Source organism: Plutella xylostella, chromosome 10 (assembly GCF_932276165.1).
Source record: "Plutella xylostella chromosome 10, ilPluXylo3.1, whole genome shotgun sequence".
In the NCBI taxonomy this organism is placed as follows: domain Eukaryota; kingdom Metazoa; phylum Arthropoda; class Insecta; order Lepidoptera; family Plutellidae; genus Plutella; species Plutella xylostella.
In genome coordinates this window covers 10,242,693-10,264,453 of record NC_063990.1, presented here as the reverse complement: position 1 = coordinate 10,264,453, position 21,761 = coordinate 10,242,693, and the positions used below count along the sequence as shown (strand labels likewise).

The 21,761-nt window shown below is 37.8% G+C and overlaps 2 protein-coding genes across 2 annotated transcripts in view; one reads left to right on the top strand and one right to left on the bottom strand.

Annotated features, from left to right (window-relative positions):
• Positions 1 to 1,058: 1,058 nt before the first annotated feature.
• LOC105380418 (pre-piRNA 3'-exonuclease trimmer) lies at positions 1,059 to 12,571 on the bottom strand. Its single transcript, XM_038117847.2, has 11 exons — positions 12,334 to 12,571; positions 12,002 to 12,236; positions 11,557 to 11,708; positions 11,093 to 11,228; positions 10,266 to 10,594; positions 9,837 to 9,964; positions 9,362 to 9,504; positions 7,564 to 7,650; positions 3,820 to 3,908; positions 2,576 to 2,674; positions 1,059 to 1,306 (listed from the first exon to the last, which is right to left on the bottom strand). The coding sequence occupies exons 1-11, from the start codon at positions 12,459 to 12,461 to the stop codon at positions 1,243 to 1,245; spliced, it is 1,590 nt and encodes a 529-aa protein (XP_037973775.2). The 5' UTR covers positions 12,462 to 12,571; the 3' UTR covers positions 1,059 to 1,242.
• The window catches only part of LOC105380417 (laccase), a 22,227-nt gene continuing 13,031 nt past the window's right edge, over positions 12,566 to 21,761 (top strand). Inside the window, exons 1-4 of the mRNA XM_011549969.3 lie at positions 12,566 to 13,824; positions 13,904 to 14,003; positions 14,081 to 15,156; positions 20,272 to 20,469. Coding sequence (XP_011548271.3) covers positions 13,680 to 13,824; positions 13,904 to 14,003; positions 14,081 to 15,156; positions 20,272 to 20,469 — 1,519 coding nt within the window. The 5' untranslated portion in view covers positions 12,566 to 13,679. The remainder of the gene's footprint in view (positions 13,825 to 13,903; positions 14,004 to 14,080; positions 15,157 to 20,271; positions 20,470 to 21,761) is intronic.

Genomic DNA, 21,761 nt, shown 5'->3' with positions numbered 1-21,761 from the left:
CTATACTTATCACAGTCTGTCGTCATACTCGTCATAGTAATTATAACTTCGTAAATGGCAGTTAGCACATGAGTGTTCCTCTAGTCGACTGATTGAGTTCTAGCTCAAAACAAAGGATTGTTTGTAAAGCCGACGTTTATTCTAGTTTTAAGAGCAATTAGTGCGAACTACATGTAGCACGTACCTAATTATAAGTACGTCTGTTGCTGACTAGACGCAGAGAGCTCGCTTTCACAAGGATTCTTTACAGTGTTGCCTGCCACGTTATTATAAAAAAACTTGATCTTATCCCCTAAAATAAAATGATGAGGTAAAACAACAAGGTGTCATTATGTCTCGATGATATCTTCTTGTGCTGTAGCAAAATTATATCAACGGTGGTAAATTAACAGAAGCGCCATAATTTTTCGAATATAGGTTTAGTGATTTCGACTATCATTGCTGAAATCATTCGGCAATACATAGTCATTTTTGAGGTATTAGGTATATCGCTTAGGTACTTATCTTACTTTTCACCATTGATATTATTTAACAAAATACACTCATTTATTATTAAACTTTACTTAGATTTCGTTTACACACTAGTTAAATTAATGTTTCTGCGTAAAGTAATAAAACACCTCCAGTGCAATATTTATGTAGGAAGTGGGCACACTAAATTTCACTAGAGAATCCGCCCAGCACTTTAGCTCTCGCTGTTTCATAATAAACAATTCGGACCTAGGTTGCCTTGACTGGGCTAAAATATTAACGTCATAGAAAATGAGTACGCCGCCGTTGCAATAAATAGAGAAATCAAAATTTGGGGCACTAAATTATCTTTCTTTAAGGTGTTAATTTCGATTTTTTTTCAGACTCCCATTCAGGGTATGAAAATATTTTCAATCAAATATTCAAGTAATTTCTCGAAAAAAGCTGTCTAGTCTTAGAGATCGCTATTAGTGATAAAACTGTAATGAGCCATGTTACTTCAATAAAGTTTCTGCTATATATAGTGCAGTAATTCACCAGAATCGTAGAACTATCTGACTCTAATCTACTTATAAAAAAAGATCGAATGATTGTAACAAATATTTATTAACGTAAATTATTACAAGTTGGAAATTATGCTGATTACTTCATAGACAATAATAGATATTTTTAGTCACAATATGAGGTAGGCATGTATTTGTTTGTACACTAAAGGAAATGTCTAAAAATAACTTACGCTTATAATTATCACTTAATATGTATTAGGAATCTTCAGCTATTGATCTTCTTATGAATGAAATATAACGCTAGACCCCCGGTAATAACAGCTCCGCTCCTGAAAATAAAATAAATATTAAAATTTAATCTATCTGTAATTTGGATTTGTCTCTAAGGCCCTGTTCCACAATGTCTAGTTAGTGGCTACCCGTAAGATAAAATACATGCTGTCACTGTCAAAAAAATAATAACAGAGAGTGACAGCATGTATTTTATCTTACAGGTAGCCACTAACTAGACATTGTGGAACAGGGCCTAAAAGTGAGATTGATATTTTATTTTAAACTAGACGTTAAAACAGTTGAAGTTTAGATGTAAGACTTATTTTTGAAGTAACTAGCTTCTGCCGAAGCAATCGCTATTAGCCATAAGGTCGCCTATTGTACATTGTTCCTTGTCGGTAAGTAATATTTGTCTATTTATTTTTGACAATGAAGTAATATTCTATTCTACTCCTTCCTGATATGATCATGTTTTACAATAGGAGGCTTATTACCTGACCTTTTTTAACAAAGTGATATATGATTTGTATATATTTATGATTTATATGTATTGTATAGTATTTTGGTATTAGTAGGTTTAGGGTCATATATATTATATATTTATTTACTTAGTTTTAGGGTTTAGGTATTATTTTATTTTAGGAACTCCACAATCATAATTATGTTTTGATCTTTTTTTTTTCTTTTTTGCACACCCGTACTTTTTGATCCTCGTACCTCCTGCAGGTTGACTGGCAGAAAATGCTTTTAGCATTAAGTCCACCTAGTTGTACATTATTACGATTGTAAATTGTGCAATAAAGTATAAAATAAATAAAAATAAAATAAAGTGAGGCATTTTTCATGAAAATTTTGTATGGTATACCTACATTACCACTAATTACTAGGCAAAACAGTTTCACTATTTGTTTACGAAATTTGTCTTTTGATCCGTACGATGGAGCCGGCATTAACCGATGTTTAGGTTCTGTTAAATAAAAAGTGATTTACTACCGATGCGACTAAATACTGCGGTTTTTTGCGTGTATTTAGAGGTATTAAAAATGGTCACGTGGCGAGGATGGGTATTTTTGTGAGTTTGGTTACATTAGAAACCAAAGTTAAAAAGCTCTAGGAGGAGAAAGTTCGATAGTTTATAACTGCTGAACATTTTTTGACGAAACATACTTTAGGTGCGGGTTGAAATAGAACAGTTAATGGTAATGGTTATTAATGGTAGTTTATGAGCTTCACAAGGTTAAAGAATGTAAAGCAACTTATGAAGCTGACTGTACATGTAGAAGGCAAGTTTATTTTAATATGTAGATAGAAAAATGAACACTAACCACAAGGTCATACGCCCCAGAGTCGAGTGTCTGTACGCGTTGTAATGGGTGACCCGGTACTCCTTATTGTCCCGGAACTGTTTGAGAATCTTCGTTGCCCTGGAAGGAAGGAATAAAGTTCATTATCCTACTACTTATAAAAGCGGTTATAATTTAAATGATATTCGTGATTATGATTATTAAAAGTTAGTTCGTGAAAAGACGTGAATTTAGTCAATCAACAGAATGTTCTGTCTACTCCTCGTCGTTCGATCCTAAACCTCACAAATGAAAGATAGATCGATCGAGAATTGATACATGCACAATAACACCATAATTGATTAAATAATGAACTCATCTACATACTTTTAGTATATTTTATGTGCCATTTTTAGGGTCGAACTCTTTGCAGTGGGGTCTAGGGGTATACATATAATTTTTGTTGACTATACCATAAACTTAACATATCATTGATCTAATTCGAATGTAAGAGGAACTCATGAAAAGAAAACCTTGGATAAACTCTTAGATGCAATCCAGAATTACACAAATAAGTAAGTAATAAAATTGTATTTTTAAACACAATACCACAACTTTTAATGTCACAGCAAACAAGTCACAATACGCTTTGGGAATCGTTATAGCCATTCTCAGCTAAAACGGTAAAATTCATAGCTTTTATCTTTATGAGCAATATTAATTTATCGCCTAACGTTATTGGTAATCGGGACGCTCATAATTGTGTTTCAAAACACGATGCTTTTACTAATGAGTTATTAGGCTGTGTTCTCTATTTTACAGATTTCACTATGGTAGTGGAGTGTTCATTGTTTTTCTGAATTCTTCCATTGACAGTCGCGACCGAAATTTGAACCTCACCAAAGGCTGCTTTTCCAGCAGAGAATGGATATGATTGGTGGATATCAACGCAGCCTTAGCAACATAGTTTAGCACATCTCTGGTGGAAAAGCTTCCTTAATGTGGCGATGGCGACGGACATTGAATAGTCGCCACCGTATGGTGAAGTGTAAGGACAACAAGCGCCGCTAATAATAATACTATTAGGCGTTTTTTACATTAACCTCAACATTATATATTCTGGATATTACGAGGTAGGTTCTAAAAATTTGAATTGTATTTGTGGATGTGTATTGGAATTGTAGTATGAAGAGGGTGTGAATTGTGACAGTTTTACTACGTACTACTTTCCCTTGCACTTCACCTAAGGCGAGGTCCAAGGTTCAAATCTTGTCTATGACACTCACGTGAAGGCGGAGTTGGTGGCGACTAGGGCTGCGCGCGCGCCGCACGGCTTCACGTCCACGGAGCCGCAGCCCGCCAGCAGCGCTGCCACCTGGTGGATGAAATGGGCATAATTATCGGCATAGTAAGAAATAAATTATGAGAACAAGGGGCTGTTCCACAATTTGTGGATCATGGCTACCAGTGGGATAAAAGACATGCGATCATTGTGTAAACACATTTACAGAGAGTGACACCATGCATTTTATCCCACATGTAGGCACTATCCAGATATTGTGAAACAGGCCCTAAGAAACGTTTATTTACACAAAGCAACCGTAACACCTTGATATAGCAAAAATCCTATGTTTCTTATAGTCTGTCTGTCCATGTATCTGACAAAATTATTGACAGATTTGCAATGCTTCTGAACATCTTCTGAAGGATTGTTGATTGCTAACGTTTCGATGGTGATACGAAATTGCGTTGATTCTCGGTGCCGTTCATAATAGGATTAGCTCAGCATAATGCTATTGAGTTCTGAGTTCTAATTAAAGCATTTAAGAATTTTCAACAGCCACATCTATTAGTCCACTGTTGGATGTACCATGATGTGTTACCCTCTTCATATCTGAAGGTTTATGCGATATTTTCAATTGGCTGTGGTCGGAGGCTGAACAAAGAAGCCGCGGCGACATATTCAGCCATTCCTCACCTAGCTCCAGTTTCCTAGTCTATCTATAATCACTAGAACAATCTCGGCCGCGCCTAAAGCGCAGAGACACGAAATAGACAAGACAAGGACGCGACGATAATTTACAATAATGCGTGTTAGACTTGCAATCGTGTCTTCCGATGAGTTGAAGCTTATGTGGCGGTGATAAGAGTGGTTTCAGTGTGGTTGGGAGGGTAGCTTTGAACTAATTCCGGAGAGTTGGACGCCGCCCACGGAGACAGGTGGCGGCCGTCGCTCACGCGGCGACATCGCGCAGGGATCGCTTTTAATTGGTCGGTTAATTATTACAATTACAATAAAAGTATATAATTGAACTGTACTTGTTGCGTGTATGTGGGTATGGGGTAGAATGGGTTCGGGTTCGGGTTTGATGGTCTATTCTGATAATTATGCTTCGGTAGGATCACTTATAAAGTCCATCATATACATACAAGCATCACTATTGATTTCTCTAGTTAAGTATATTACATTCTTGTAAGGTTTTAAGGTAAGTGTATCTATTCTATTATATCCTGGTAGTATATCGGTAGACATTCAGCAAAAACAATAATTATTTTATAGGATTTGGTTTACTACGATTAAATTGGCTGCTGTCTATTAATATTGAACTGTTGGGCGAAATAAAATCATAGCCGCCATTTTCCAAAACCATGTACATACATAAAATATGATTATAATTATTTATTTACTTTCTAATATAGGTGAAGTATTAAAACATATCCTTGAGTTTGAATTTGAATGAAAATAAACATGTGGCGCTACTAAAATATGATTTCTAAACTGTATAATATGTTTATATGTTTTTGTAGTTAGAAATAAAATATTTGGCTTCTCGTTATGTAGGAATGTAAGTTTATAAAAATATTTAGGTAGCCACAGCAGTTACACCTGCACAGAACATTTTTATTTTCAGTCTCTAATCCAAGTACAATCATGATGAATTAGTTCGCGGATGAGAGCGTCCGCGGTCCATTTGGCGGGGGTTGCGGCTTCACTTATAGCTTAGTTAATTAGAGCTATATTTCACTGACAGCATCGGACAACAATATGCTATTACTCGTCACTAGTACAGTGCCACGGTGAGATATGCGCGCGACATTCGCAGACGCGAGTATTTATAGCGCAACCTTAAATTAACCTTGACAATGCAAATGTGAGCCGAGAAGCCGGGAATCGAACACCCGCCCGTCCACCGCTCGCAGTTTAGCCTCGCGCAAAAATAAAGCACTCTCTGTGACACTTGGGTATTATCAATCTGATTTTTAACGGGGAAAACTCGTACGCACATAGCTGAGCGTGTGTGAGTGAGTGGAGATATGCGCGTGTGAGCGTGTCGCTGGACTCGAGCCAGGTTCACGGAGCGAGCTAGAGGTGACAATTATTACTACCATAACCGTGTTCCTAACATATGGCCGCTAATTCGGGGCCGGGATTCGGTGAACACGGATGAACGTGTTTACTTTTTGCTCTGAAATAGATTTGTTTCGGTTCATTGTGAAACGTCGTCGTTTTGACACACGCCAGCCCCCGTACCACGGTCTATTAGCGACTTTCAAGTCGGCCTTATTATAAAGTTGACAAGTTGTTAAATTCATAAAAGTTATGTCACTTTTAGTAGCAGTTTAACCTCATCTGCATCGCTATTATGAAAAGTCACTACTTTGTTGAAGTAAACAGCAGTAAGCATGTACATAAACTTTGTCGTTGTTGCAACTGTTTTGTGACAAATGAATGTTTTGTGTGACATTAACAGATGGTGTTTATAGGTTCTATATGTGTGACCGATGATGTTTCTATTATCTGTTTCCTGCATAGCTACTGCTTGTCGCGAGTGCTGTAAATTTTAACTGCGACCCAAAAACTAAGAGCAATTATTTGTAAATTTATTTCGCCACTGATGTTGATTCTGAAGGCAGAAATTCTAATTTTAACGCTGTCAAACTAAAAAATTTGCTAGCATAAAATGATATTTACTGAAACAATCATAGAGTCGAATTTTAAACAAAAAAATTAAGGTTTTGACATCGCTAAATTTAAAATTTCTGCCTTCAGAATCGATATCAATGTCTATCTAGTAGTCTGATGGTTGATTGTAATAAATTTATTTTACCGAAAATAACTTTGTCAGACTTACCTACAGGGTGGAGAATACTATATAGTTAAAATTAATCCAGAAAAGGAAAGCCAAAACGGTTTACCCTTTTTTACATAGCGTGAAACTCCATTCCTCTGTTTATAACTTATTATTTTTTATCATGCTCTTTTCATATGAGCGGATTTGAATTCCCTTTAGGTTTGTGTTAATGTAAAGTATGTTAACGAAATACAAAACTTACTGTTATTAACAGGTTGACAACATGTCACAAGTTGACATTTCGGTGTCGTGGTTTTGACGCGGACGTGTGGGTATGTGATGAAAAGCAGAAGATTGATTTTGATCGCGAGTATAAATAGTCAGAGAGAGAAGCCAAGAATGCGATTAGAGATCAAAATGATTCACCCCGGTTCTTTTACAAAGACTTTTTATTTGAATAACAATAAAATAAATTATGTAAGCACGGTATGTAGGTTGTGAGTGGGTTTAAGCTGTATTGTAGTTGAGGATTATGTAGTCAGTTTTATTTGAGATTATAATTATTGCCAAGCTGGCTGGTTTTTTTTTTAAATTATTCCCTATGCCTAGGTATATTTAAAAGACTAATACTTAGTATTTGAACTGGATGGTTTCTAAGCTCGTCCGTTTAGCGAGCTGGCTGGATTATTATTTTGACATGCGAGAGACTTTCCTTAGTTCGGAGGTTGAAACGACCAGAATAAAAATATTAGGTGACTAAAGAAGAGTCTAATGATGTTTTTATACGAACTCATTTTTATTGGTCATTTGAGTTTTAAGTAATATATTAATAGTGTATTTTTCTGATGAATTTCCGAAAGTTGTAAATAAAATGTCTATCAGAATGACGAGGGTTCGGTTTACTATACCAGTTTTGCAACACCCTGTATAATAAATAAGATGTATGGGTTTGCTCACCTTTCCCACATTAATGGCTCGCTCTTTGACGGCTCTAATGTACAGTAAATCAGGACGGTGCGACTCCGGGTCATCGCCTACTAGGTTCTGAAACCAAAATACAAACATTTATATGAAAATATACATATAAGTATAGCGAAAGGGCATCTTATATTATGTAGAGTCAACAGAGGATATTTGTATCCACCTACACACCTACAGTCCTACACTTATGGTCCATTGACGTTTGATAAGATTAACGAAATAAGCTTGATAAATTTTCCACCTCTTTTGTTTAGTCTACATTATCATATTACATCGTACGCTTATTGCTGGTGATGGATATAGTATGTTTTAGTACTTAGAGCCTTTAGCGTCACCACAATTTCTCTTCTAATCCTGAATACATCATGCTATCAGACAATCAGGACTAGTAGCCTAGATTTTAGAAACATTTAACCGATTTTGATCATTGCCTCCAACTGTCATTATGAAACAGGACAACTTGTGAAGCTGTAGCTGGTAGTGGCAGAATAAGTACCATATACAGGGTGGGCCAGTAAAAAGAAACGTACATTCATAAACCAAGAAGGCTGTGTTTATTAAAAGCAAAAGTTAGGGAAGAGATGGTGGCAATACCAACAATACGAGGGCGGGTCAATAAGTCCGTGACTTTTTGGAGAAAATACTGGTTTTTGGATAATTTTATTTTTTATTATTCAACGTAGTCTCCTTTGAGCTCTATACACCTTGTCCAAAGTTTCAGCAATTTTTTTATCCCTTCCAAAAAATAAGATTTCACGAGGTCATCAAAATACCCACCTTGGCCTTCTTTGGCGCCGATTCACCCCGAGAAACCCACTGTTTAGACTGCTGCTTGGTCTCTGGTGTGTTGTGGTGGATCCACGTTTCGTCCACGGTTACAAAACGGCGCAAAAACTCGTCCGAATTTCGGTTGAACAACGCCAAACACTCCTGCGAAGTTTTGTCATTCGATTGCGTTTGTGAGCAAACGCGGCACCCATCTTGCGGAAAGCTTTTTCATACCCAAGTGATCATTCAAAATTGAAACCACTGAGTCACGTGATATCCCTGTGGCTTCCACTATCCCTCTCACTTTCAATCTCCGATCAGCCAACACCATGTCGTGAATTTTTTCAATCATTTCAGGTGTAGAGACCTCAACTGGGTGCCATGAACGTCCGGCATCTTCCGTACTTGTACGGCCACAAGGGAATTCAGTAAACCACTTTTTACCATAGATATTGATGGTGCAGAGTCCCCATAATCTTTATCAAGCTTAGCCTTGGTTTCAATGATGGTTTTTTTCCGCAAAAAATCATGCTTAGTGAGCACACGAAATTCAGTTTTCTTCCATTATGTTTTTAAATCACGCGGTAGTTGCTAAGAACGGGTGTAAAACACAAACCAAGTGACGTAACTTGTCCAAATTTTGACAGATGTCAGTTGACAGTTGCCTGTTGACAGGAGCAATGTTGTTCTTTCAGTTAAGTGGCGGGAAATTATAAAAGTCACGGACTTATTGACCCGCCCTCGTATGCAAAAGAGTATTGACAAATTTCCATTCTCGTTTGGAAGAATGCCGTAGTCGCGACGGTGGTCATATGAACACTATTATTATTTAAAAAAAAACCCGTCTTCTGACGTTATATTAAAAAAAGATTTTTTGAAATATTTCTTATAGTTTTTTTTCTGTGAATTTATTAAATTTAAACTTTTCACTGGTCCACCCTGTATATGGCTAAGTATAGAAACGACCCATAAATATGGCACAGAGCACGTATGAAGCGATACGTACCATATACGGCACAGCGGCGCGTATAACGTTGACCTTGTGGCAGTGAGGGCGGAGCGCGGCGAAGGCCTCGGCGGGGGACGCGGGCTTGTGCGCGCCGCTGCAGCGCGCCGCCGCCCACTGCGCCAGCCGCAGGAAGCAGTAGCCTGGGAGAAGTAGATGAAAATAGCACATGCTGAGTGAGGAAGCTTTTAGTGTTGTAATTTATGTGTGAAACTGAAAAATCGTAGCGTAGGTCTGGAGTTTTTCACAAACACGCATAGTAGATTGTTTTGCTACTGTGTTGTTTTTGTTTGTATGGTCTGCAGAACATCCAGGGTTGCAAATTCATTATGTCCTCTTCCATTGTGGAGTAGGTAGCCACACTGTACTCATTTTCTGTTTGTCTTGTGTTAGGTACCTATAAACCTGAGCAGCCTATTGCCCTTTCTCAGATACAATCATGAAACTAGAATAAAAAACTCTGAACAAATATTACCTGCACAATACGAGTCCCAGCCCGCTTCGTGGTAGGTTTGCTTCAAGTTGAATTCAGTACTGAGTCTCACTCGATTTAGTCCCTTTTCCAGTTTCATACATTTTCTTTCAGAGAAGAATTCAAACAGTCTGAAAAACGAACATCATAAAATTTACGTGTTATTCTAGCTTAACCTAATCTAATACAATTTTATTATAATATTCTGTATGGTAATTTAATTTATGTATAACTAAGAAAAGTTTAACCTGTTGTCGAGGTATCATGTAGTGCTAGATTACTATTAAAGTAGAGTGAATGTAAGAGGCCATATTTGTCAGCAAGGTGCATATTATACAGAAATGAGAATGCCTGCCAAATCTGGCAAATTTTATTTGACTATACTAAAAACATTATCAATAGTAAAGATATTAAATAGCATATACCCCTTACTCTTGTAGTGTATTCGATTTCCATACTTCGTCAAACGTCAGAAACTTCCCCATCTGATGCGATATGTACTTGGTGTCATACACTTCAGGAAAAATGGCATTCAAATTGGCTTTAAAAGTCTTGTATTTCTTCGGCAACGGTCCTATGAACTGACTGTGGAGGAGTAGCAAATCCAGGAATAAATTATGTCCTGCGATGGGTTTTTGGTATTTTTCCAGTAAAGAGATTATTCTGGAAAAGCCTAGAAGGTTGTTCAGTAAGTTCTCTTCCAGAACGGACATAGGGGCGCTGGTGGCTCCCTCTATGGTTTTATATCGGTAAATCAGTATCTGGAAATAATATAAAATAATATTATTGTAAAAAAAGTGTATGGAAAACCTATTTTAACCTATAATAAGGTTAAGCAGTGGGTAGGCATTAAGTAGGTAGTCATTAAGCAGAGGTATAAAGGTGGTAACTGACATCAAATATTCACTTGATATATCTTAAGGCTTAACACTTTAAAATCTAGTATTCAGTATTTAATTACAGCAAGCCGAGAGTACTAACTGATACCCTAATAAACTAATACTTCTAATCTGGTACCGTAGAAAATTAATCCTAGAGTGCATTCCGGGAAACTCATATCCAAGAATTTACCCTGCCATATATTATGTAAAAATCCAATTTATTAAGGCAGGGTATTTTTTTTTACATGGTAATATATTATGTTTCTAGGGTGAATTTCCTAAAATATGAATCAGAATAAACAAAAAAATCTAACATGCTCACATCAAGCAAAAATCCAATGTCAGATGCCACCTTGAGGTGTGTATGCACAAAATTACCTTCTTGCTATTACCTAAGCTGTCAGTGGTGAGGACATTGGGATGTCTCGTTCTGATTTCATTATGTAGTAAGTACCTCAGTGTGGGACTGTCTACGTCTATGTACAGAGTTTCTTCTTCACTTTGTGATAGCCATCTGAAATGTAGAATAAATAAAATATTAACAAAGAAGTCATGGACTAGAAAATTCAATTATCTACTTCACAAACTTGATTCCTTATCAGCCATATGTTAATAATTAAATTTTCTGAAGGACAATCAACAGTTTGAAGTGGATAAGTTTTCCAGTGTGGACCAAGGGCCCACAACAACAGCACGGGCCACCCTCCTGCACTTTGCCATTAATTGCTGGATGATGAGCCATGACCCATGGATATGCATATAATAAAGTTGAACAAGAATGGTGTTTCTGTTTATAACTGATATTAAATCCAAGTTTATTAATCCATGTGCCCTATACTTACACAGATACTTCAGAGCAATGTTTCTTCAGGATCCTCTCATCATCCATGTCAAGTGCTTGTGTGAGGCAGTTGACCAGACTGTTGGTCTTCATCTTTTCCCTCACTCGATGCTCCTCAGCTTTACTGAGGTAGGGGAGACCTTGGTAGGTGAACTGGAATTGTTACAGTAATCTTTTTAAGTTAACATATTCTGCAACTGTGCTCAATTTAATACATAAATATTTTATGTTAGTTAAGTTCTTGCAATCTTGCATTGTGTTGTGGCATTCCTTAGGAAAGGCATATTTTATATCCAGCACTAGAAGCTAATTGCCTGTTTATGATATTATAGTTCAGTTCTCATAACACAGAAGAAGGCATTAGCTTGTGAAAAGACTGCAGAGGTGGAATAAAGAAAATTCATAATTTATGATTGTTTTACAGATTAAAATCAATATGTACAAACCTTATTGAAGTCAAAGTTGTGTTTACAAAGAAAATTCAATGTAGAAGCTTGAAATATAAAGGATTGGTCAATATCACCAAATGCTTGGGGAGACAGGTGAAAAGTGTAGCCGGTAGCTACATAGGTGTCAGTATCTCGTTCATACTGGAACATGGTCAGACCCACTTGAGTCATGATCATCTGACTCACTTCATTGGTGAGCCTGCTGTACCTTTCTTCATTTGTGTCGAATAACCTTAAAAAGAAAAAGTGTAATTTTAAATTAGTTTCAAATCATTAAGGTTGAAGGCGATATAAATTACATTTCCAGGGGCTGTTTTAACAATACATACCTGTGTTTGAAGCATTCGCCTGAAAGAATAGCCGTAAATTCAGCATCAAAGCCAACAAAACATGATCGTTTTAGGTTATTCGATATATTCTCGAATTCACTTTCAAAATTGGTCTTTGTTATCTCCATATTTAATGAGGAATCTCATACAATCACACATTAAATGCAAATTGTGGTAATTTCACTATTTTTTGTAAGAATTCAAAGAAAAAAGGAAAACCAAAACTTTGAAAAGAAAATATTTTTACTCTGTGAACAAAAATAATTGACAGTAATGACAGTGTCACTACTGTCAGTTCATGCGTTATTATCCTGAGCATGTGACATGAACAATGAAACTCAGAATAATAACTCTCAATCATGTATTATCTGAGGGTTAACGACGCGACAGGTCCACGGGGTATAACGTATTCCCTGCATGAGGAAGGGCAAAACTGGACTGAACTCACCTATGTTGCGTTAAACTAGTAACTAGTCTAGTAAGCTTGGCAAATATGTATTTCGACTAGGAGTTTATTTGCTCAGTGTAGATAAGTAACTACCTACATGTTTCATCCAAAATTTTCACCCACCTTCACTTCTCGTATTTCGTATGTAACGTACCTACTTCCAACCTAGGTAATGCAATGCAGTAATCTCTGTATGGTAGACTAATGATAATGACGCATTCGCGTGATCTGGGTCTCAGCTTTTCAATGATCATCCAAATTTTCAGTTAGGTACCTAGTTTAACTTCACTAAGATGGCCCGTTTATAGCCTTTCCCCTTCATTTACAATAATATAAGAGAAGCGATGTAAATTTTTTTTTTCATCTTTGGCCTAGATAGTTAGTTTTACTTAGCTGTTAACGTTATTACCATGGCATGTAGGTAGGTACCTAGTTATTAGCTAAATAAATAGAGGTAGATAAATAAGTAGGCATAGCTAGGCTTAGTTAGCTATCAATGATCGATTTTTTAGATTTGACTTCCACATTGCCTCAGTGCGGAAACATTCCACGGAAACACTTCGTAACTAACTACAGTACATTTCTGAATGTAGTTCAGTAGATTCTGCATCTAACGAGTAATAACTGAGTGTAACAGCGATTTATTGCGTTTACATAACGTTCAGTTGCATAATCCCTCAGAGCACATTCACCCTTTCTCTTAGTATTGTAGGTTTATGCGGACAACCGTTTGCAAAACGCGGGAGCCTAAGCAGTCGCCATTCACTGGTCGACTCGCTCAGTCGCCGACACTGAATGAACGCAGCCGAAAGTGCGGGAAATTTGAACCATTCAACTGTTAACTAACTAAACAACATGTAACATCGTCTTTATACGGAAGAGTTATTGTGATATCAAGATGGAAGTGGATAAGAAAATGGTCTGCGTGCAAGCTGACGTCATGGAGAAGCCTAATTACATGCTCATGTCCTTACAAAGGATATTTCTCATGTTTTTGATTGTGATCAGTGTTATTGTGGTCGTGTATTATACTCCAATGCCAGGTAAACAAGCACTATTATTATTTGATTAATTTACAAACGTTTGTTGTCAGTTATTTTAAAAGAAACGTTTTATTTACAGAGGAATATTTCGAGAACTGCGACCGAGAATGCCACGAGCTGGATTGGCCGATGATATGTCGGGTGAAGCTCGTCATTGAAGTTTACAAAACTCTTAGCAAGTATGTCTTCATCATTTACTTACACACCTACCATACATTGATTTTAACATCTGACCCAAAAACTTTTGACCTTGTAGGCCGTGCGGCAACTGCACAGAGAAGGGTGGCGAGCAGTGCCCGGCGTTGTGCATCTCGGCGGACGGGCGCGAGCGTGGGGTGCTGACGGTGAACCGGCAGCTCCCAGCTCCAGCCCTGCACGTGTGTGAGAACGACATCCTCGTGGTGGACGTGGTCCACCGCGCGCCCGCGCACTCGCTCGCCGTGCACTGGCGCGGGCAGCCACAAAAAGAAACACCCTTTATGGATGGAGCCCCCATGATCACGCAGTGCCCGCAGCCCGCCTACACCACCTTCCAGTACAAGTTCCGTGCTTCAGCGCCCGGCACGCACATGTACCACGCTCACTCCGCCGCCGACGCCGCCGACGGACTCGCCGGCCCGCTGGTGGTCAGGCAGTCTCCAAGACTCGATCCACTGAAGAAACTCTTCGACATTGACGCGACAGAGCACACGATCTTTGTGGCCGAATGGGGCCACTCGATGGGCCCCCTAGTCGGGATGACCTCGAAGGTGTTCAACGCTGAATCGCTACTCATCAATGGTCGAGGACAAACTCCCGAATCTCCCGATGCGCCCTTATCGAAATTTACCGTAAAACATGGAAACAGATATCGGTTCCGTCTAGCATACGGCGGTGGGACCAAAAGCTGCTCAATAAAGTTTTCAATTGATCATCACATTCTGAAACTGGTGGCGTTAGATGGTCACCTTATAGAACCTGAGGATGTAACCTCTATAGAACTGGGTAAAGGAGAAAGAGCAGACTTTATTCTGGATGCCAACAAGGCGGCGGGTGTCTATTTTGTGCGGGTTGTAGCGGACAGAGATTGTCAGGACAATTTAGTGGGCAAGGCCGAACTAGTGTATGACAATAAAGATACCCAAGTGATTCATAGTGAAGTGGCTGATGATAAAACATCCGTTTTAAGTTTTACATCAATATTCAGTGATAAATGTGACCTGAAAAATGTGTTGTGCTTAAATGAAGTGCGCTCAACCAGCAAACTTTTAGAGGGTGTAAATGACCCCGTGGATAAGACAATTTATGTGCCTTTCAATTACTCTACACGACACATCACTGCAAAGAGAATAGGTAAGAGCATAAAGTTACTATTAGTTTTATTACTTCTATGGTTAAGCGTCATTAACTTTTTAGCGGTTTTGCAAAACTAAAGGATTGCGAAAGATTAGCTTCACTTCAACAAAGTTAGCGTTTTTGAAATCATTATGGTCTCTGTAGCTGTGGTAAGTATTATTTTTGTTTCTCATCCGTAGCTATGCAACCGGTATGTTACGTATTACCTAAGTATGTATACTGTATGCCCTTGACCTGTGCAGAAGTTTCGTATTTTAAACTTGTTTTTCTAGAGGTACGTCTGAAGATAGTCTACCTGTGGTCATGGACGAAAAAACAACGAAGTATCGTAACGTTTTTAGAACTTGTGAACTATTTTGTCTGTTATATGTACTTCGCTACGTTATGATGGTACTTACAAATAGTTATTAGGTACGCATGATTTCATAACCAAAACACATGCCGGTTTTCTTAACATAAGTAAGTACCTACCTACGTTAAATCTTAACTTAACCGTTAAGTATAGCAAATTTCAACTCTATCACATCATCATAGGTACACTTATCTCACATCAACTTTCCCCAAAAAGTGAATTAATTATGTCATCACAAATTCAAGCTTCCATTAGTGGATGTGGATCAGCAGTTCAAGGTCGTCTTCTTTCTTCAGCTGGGGGGTCATTCTATATAACTAAGAACAAAGTTTCAGAGTGCTGCTGGGCGAGCTACGACCCTATTCCGTTGTATTAAACGTGCCGATTGCACGACAGCTCTCGTTCGTTCGTTTTTTCGTCAGTATAGAGTAATGGTGGATCTCGCGTGTTCAACTGTGACCCACGACACGATATGCAATTTTCGATTCTTGTTACTTATTTATTGACCAATTATTCTGATGAGAGTTCGGTCTTTGGTACCAATTGGATAAGCCAATAACTTAGGAGAGATACGGTCAGTGCGAAATATTTTTGTACTTGTTTACAGAGGTTCTACTAATTTATAATGAGTAGGTACCTAAGGTACTTACTCTATTTACTTTTTGCTGACACACTGTGCATGTTACTTAGCTATGTAAGTGTATTTTATTGCACTCATAGGTAGGCATTATCTAAGACTCCAATCTTAACATACAAAGGCGATATCTACAGAATCATTAGCCATTAGTACATTATACGTAGGTACCTCGTCGTTAGATATATTATTATTTGAGTTTCATGCTTTCACAAGCGGCTATTATTTCCTGATGTAACCAGCTAGCCATTGGCACATAGTGGCACGGTGGGTTATATTATAAGATACATTATCGTTGGCTAGCCAAGCCATGCTATGGCATATATTTTAAAATATTCATAAAGGTAACCTTAATTAAATTAGGGAGAGCGTATTTATCTACGTATATAGACTATATACAGGGTGTTAACAAATTTATATAGTAAGCCAGAGGGGGATGACTCATTAATTTATTCTAAAAATTCTTGGTTAAAAATATTAAAAATTCGTGAAAAAACTAAAAACTCTTTTTTTTCTTCACTATTTATGAAAAGTTCATATTAACAAAATCTGTTTGAATGAGCCCCGAATTACCCCGCTTCGGCTTAAAATATACTACTTTTACAAAAGCTGAATTTATTTTGCTAGTCATATCTGATCAAGACTGAAAAGTAAGTAGGTAATTGAAGACCTTGGCTTGGGGTCAACTAGTTCTCGAGTTGAGCTGATGAGGGCTTCTATTCTATTCTCTGTGGGGCTGTACCTAAGTACCTGCACCTGGCTCTCTCGAATAGAACCTTTGTGCATATCCCCAAGGTCTAACTAAACTGCCTTCCTAAACTTGTACCATTTCCCACCACGCTGATCCAATGCGGGTTGGTGGGTTGACATAACTAGATTGATGTGCTAAATCTAGATATGAAGGTTTCCTCACGATATTTTCCTTCACCGTAAGAGCGTTAGTATACATTGTACTTAAATTCAAAGAACTCACTGGTACATGTCAGCGCCGGGATTCGAACCCGCATCTCTTGCGTAAGGAGCGGGCGCTCACCCGACTGAGCTACCACCGCTCTTGATGGCTGACGATTAGCGTGATGGCTTCTGGCTAGATCAAATTCAAATCATGCTAAAATTCTTAACAAAACCACAACATATCCTTGTTCCGATTCAATTACGTTACCTTGGCTACAACACTGCCTGTTTACAGCTAGATAAGTATTAAGACTATAGTGTCACGGTGATTTAAATCTCGAATGAAAGTGAAGTAATCAACTCTCGATATTATAAACGGCCAGCAATAAGCGACCACAGCCAATAGTAATTTGTGAGCGGTCACGTATTTTAGTTTATGTCTATGCGTCTCCACAATGCGCATAATATATATGGGTGGTACTGAAGGGTTACTCTATACTGACGAAAAACGAACGACCGAGATCTATCGAGCAATCAGCACGTTTAATACGTACAATGAGATACGCGCAGTAGCGCTCCAAAGCTTAGTGCTTCGTCATAATAGAGTGATCCCCTGGTACCCACATCCATTATTCACTTTTGCTATTATGTGCGTCCAATCATTGTATTATAGTAAAATTTATAGAAGTCTGCGTGCAATGCTAAGGCACACCTTTTAAAGCTTACATGTTATTATTTTAGAATTATTTTATTATCAATTATTTTATTTGTCAATAAATTGTTGAAACATATTGTAATAACTTGACGGCTAGAAGTGACGCCGCCCGAGTGCTTGTCCAATGAGAAGCGTGGAATTTAGGCGCGAAAATTTGAAAACTGCAAGCTGACGTGACGATAAGGGAGATGCTATCTCGGAATAAAATTTTCATTCCGAATTTGATATTGCAATTACTTACTTATAGGATTAATCAACTAAGGAATAACTGTATGTAGGTAGCTTAGGTACTCATATTATGCGTACCTAAGCTACCTACATACAGTTATTTGTTTTGAACCCATTATAATTTTATTATTAAAGTTTCTTGGCCCAAATCTGGAAAGCAAGAATAAAGAAAACGTTTATTTGACACAGTGAAATCCAATATCGATAAGAGTCAAATTTCGCCTGTCTTCTTTCTCTTCTATCTTTGATATAAATATTTACTTTCTAATAATCAACACCTTTTTATCGTGTCAATCTTAATCTTCCGTTGTAGGTAAGTAAGTACTTTAAGTAATTCATCATTAATCAACAATCTACTTATCCATGCTTATAATTAGAATTTCACTACACTTACAAATTAAGCAATGAAAAAGTTCTACCTACAAAATGACGACTCCAAATCACCCCAATTAAAAAAAAAACATTGGTAATACTGTTTAAAATGTTCTGACTCTCAATTGCTGGTAATATTCTGATCTGATGCACTGTTAAATGTAGTTCAATATTGTAAAAGTCGGTGTCGTTACAAAAATGATCAAAATTATGAAATTCGGGGCGAATGTCGCCGGGTCGAAAGAGGAATGGGGCGAATGTGGCTGGACCCATCAAGCTAACCTTCTCCGTTTAGGAGTAATTTGGTGCTATGTCACAGGAACTTTTTCATTGCTCGCAAGTGTAATTTCATAAGTAATATCCTATTTAAGTAAGATAATTACCTTGCTCATAGTATGTACTATGGATAGAACCTACTTACATAATTATCTCACTCTGCGAATAAGTGCTACATCTACGCTACACTCGAAATATCAACACGATATTAAATATAATTATTATTCCGTAAATTATTTACTCAGTGAATTATCGTTACCATAACAATAAAACCTAACACCTATGTAGCGAGCACAAGGTGCAATAAGTTGGGTTAGTTTATTACTGTAATCCCTTGTCCGTAGGGAATGAGGCGAGAAGGCTTATGTGTTGTGTGGGCATTGTTGTCAGCGACAGACAAAGCTAACTGAGTATACGGACAAACTAAACAGCCTGCGGGGATTTTCTATGCTACAATTTGCTAAAATGGGTGTGTCAGGTGTACGAACTACTTGAAATTTGCACGCAAAATTACATTTAGTGATTCATTACTTTCAGTGAGTACCAACCAAGGTATTAGATTATCTCGTTATATTCCTGCAGATGGGTCTAAAAGTACATTCGGATACTATAGTATTTAAAAAAACTATTGTTATTCAATAAAATTAGTTTTGATTCTTTATTGCACAAATAGTCTTGCATTACTTACCACATAATTATTCGAAATTCCTGCTTTTTGTTTGAGAGGCGGCTAGGTTTAGATGCCTCTATAATTTAAAAAGTGCAAAGTAGCTATAATGAATCATGGAAATCGTTTCAGCCGTTTAAATTCGCATATTTTTCATAATAGCCGAGGGCTTTTAAAAAATACAATTCTATTCAGTAACATTCTAACAATGTTCCAGCAGTTACAAAATATATAAAAGGGTAGTAGTGTAGCGAGCTGACACAGTGGGTCGTTTCACACGTTTATGGCACTTCCTAGAAGTATAAAGGATCGATCATGATTCGCTACACGGGGGATAGTTAATGTGAATAGGTCAGGGGGGTGCCGATATCCATACGTGTCGAGTCGGCATGAATATCCTTTTATGTGACTTGAAATTTCACATTGAACCAGTGTGCTGATGGAACACAGTGCCTCTCTAAGAAAGGATGAGTTCTTATTGGTACGGTCATCATAAGGTCATCAAGAATGTCTCAACAATAATTTATGTAAAAAAATATTTTATCACTCAAAGGTAATAAATAAAATGCAAATCATAAACGTTAGTTGTTCGCCTGAAAACAACTACCATCATTTGGAAAACAGATAAGGTATTTATGCAGGCAGATAGGGAGCGTATCATAATAATTTATAACAGACCCAACATTTATTTATTCCGGGACCCTTTAGTTACACATCCATAACCCAACTCGTTACATAAGGCGTCCTATTCAGGACAACTCCACAATAACGTTACTGTATCGTAGTGTAAGAGTATTGAATAGCACGGTTTTCCACTAGCATGTTTGATATTTACACAAAATGATTTTCGAAAATTTTGCAACACACTGTGTATTTCAGATTTCCTCTTAACCCTAAAGTTAACACCAGCTATAGTACTCAAAATATCTCAAGCATAGAACCCAAAACTCAAAAACCACCTCTCCTGTCCACAGAAACCTGGGGAGCAACCGACGGATTCCGCTTCACCTACCCCGCGTCCCCACTCTTCACGCAGTCAGCTGACGTGCCCGCCTCTTCGCTGTGTCCCGAAGAGTTGGGAGACCAGGGTGATGATGGACGGGGCGAGGAGTGCGTCCAGGTCAAGAGCATACCGTTGGGTTCCAGCGTTGAGCTCGTCATCTTTGATCAGGGTAAGGATTGTTTTGTTGTTACAGGGTTATTATACGAAAAGCTATTAGACTTTGTATGGTTGTGTTTTGTTAGAGCAGCATGCTTCTTTCCGTGGCAAATAGGTACGACGTTAATTTAACGTGTATGTCTGCTAATGAATGATTCGAATGAGTTAATAAAATTTTATGTTTGATAGTGACACATATTTTAGTGCGTGATACACCAGTTATACGTATGGTAGTAGTAGTATCGAATATGCATAATAGCTGTAGGAATCAACGTCGTTGTTACTTATATCAAAACATCGCATAATTCGGTCAATATGCTGCATTTACAGCTTGGTAGTAGCGTTCCAACCTATATGTCTGCGACACAAATACCTAGAAACTAAAACGGGAAGCTAGAAAGGTTACCTAATAGCACAAACCTAAGCAGGTTACTAAAATGCTGTAAAGGTTCCTACTCGACTCGCCCGCCATGCTAGTTTATTTACGGAAACGGAAGCCGTTGATCTTGCGACCTGTTGCGTAGGAAATCCGGATTAAATGACGTATAGTTAGAATAAGCCTCCGGACTGTGCCGAGTGCTTTGTGCCACTGAGTGACGATCCATTCGGTAGGAAACTACACACACCACACGTAATAGTGTGGCTACTGCATGAAAAATGTGTCTCTTGCAAGACCGGTGGTTTTTTTCCCATAATGTTTACGTTTGCCAGGCTGGTGGGAGATTATCACAGAATACAAACATTTAGTCCTAGGCCATAAGGACAAAAACGCGTGGGGCGTTTCATAACACACAATTCCTATCTCATTAAGAAAAACATTGTATGAAATTTATTACACACAATTTATTTATTCCACTTGTTAACAAAGGAGGCAAGATTACGGCATTGAATTCTTAATTTGTTTACATTTGCTTCTTATGCAGCTAGCGGACATACAAAGACTTTCCTTTCAAGAAAGCTAAGTAAGGAATATACACAATTTTACATTCAGTTTTATGGTAAGTATTTTAGTTTCTACGTTGCGTTGTTCTACAGCTGTTTGGATTTGGTCACGTTAGTATTTCTTGCGTCGTAAGACTCAAATTTGTGCAACAAAATCCTGAGTAGCGTTTAAAGTAACGTCATCGTGGTTTTCTAGACATTTGTTTAAAAGGCTAGTTTAAACGGGAAGTGCTACAAAATGGTAATGTCAATATGTACAAAATAGGCATGAATATTTCATTGTGTCACTTAAATGGGATGAGGTTTTTTCTGCTGCTCAAATGGGTCTTGATATGATCTCGAATTGGTTACAAAAGAACTTCT

What these genes read in the sequence shown, in the direction of transcription:
- LOC105380418 (XM_038117847.2), bottom strand. Translation starts at nt 12,461, where the DNA reads ATGGAGATAACAAAGACCAATTTTGAAAGTGAATTCGAGAATATATCG. An exon ending in CATTGCTCTGAAGTATCTGT is followed by an intron (nt 11,229 to 11,556) that starts GTAAGTATAGGG and finishes TCTACATTTCAG; the next exon opens with ATGGCTATCACAAAGTGAAG. An exon ending in AAATCGAATACACTACAAGA is followed by an intron (nt 9,965 to 10,265) that starts GTAAGGGGTATA and finishes TTCGTTTTTCAG; the next exon opens with ACTGTTTGAATTCTTCTCTG.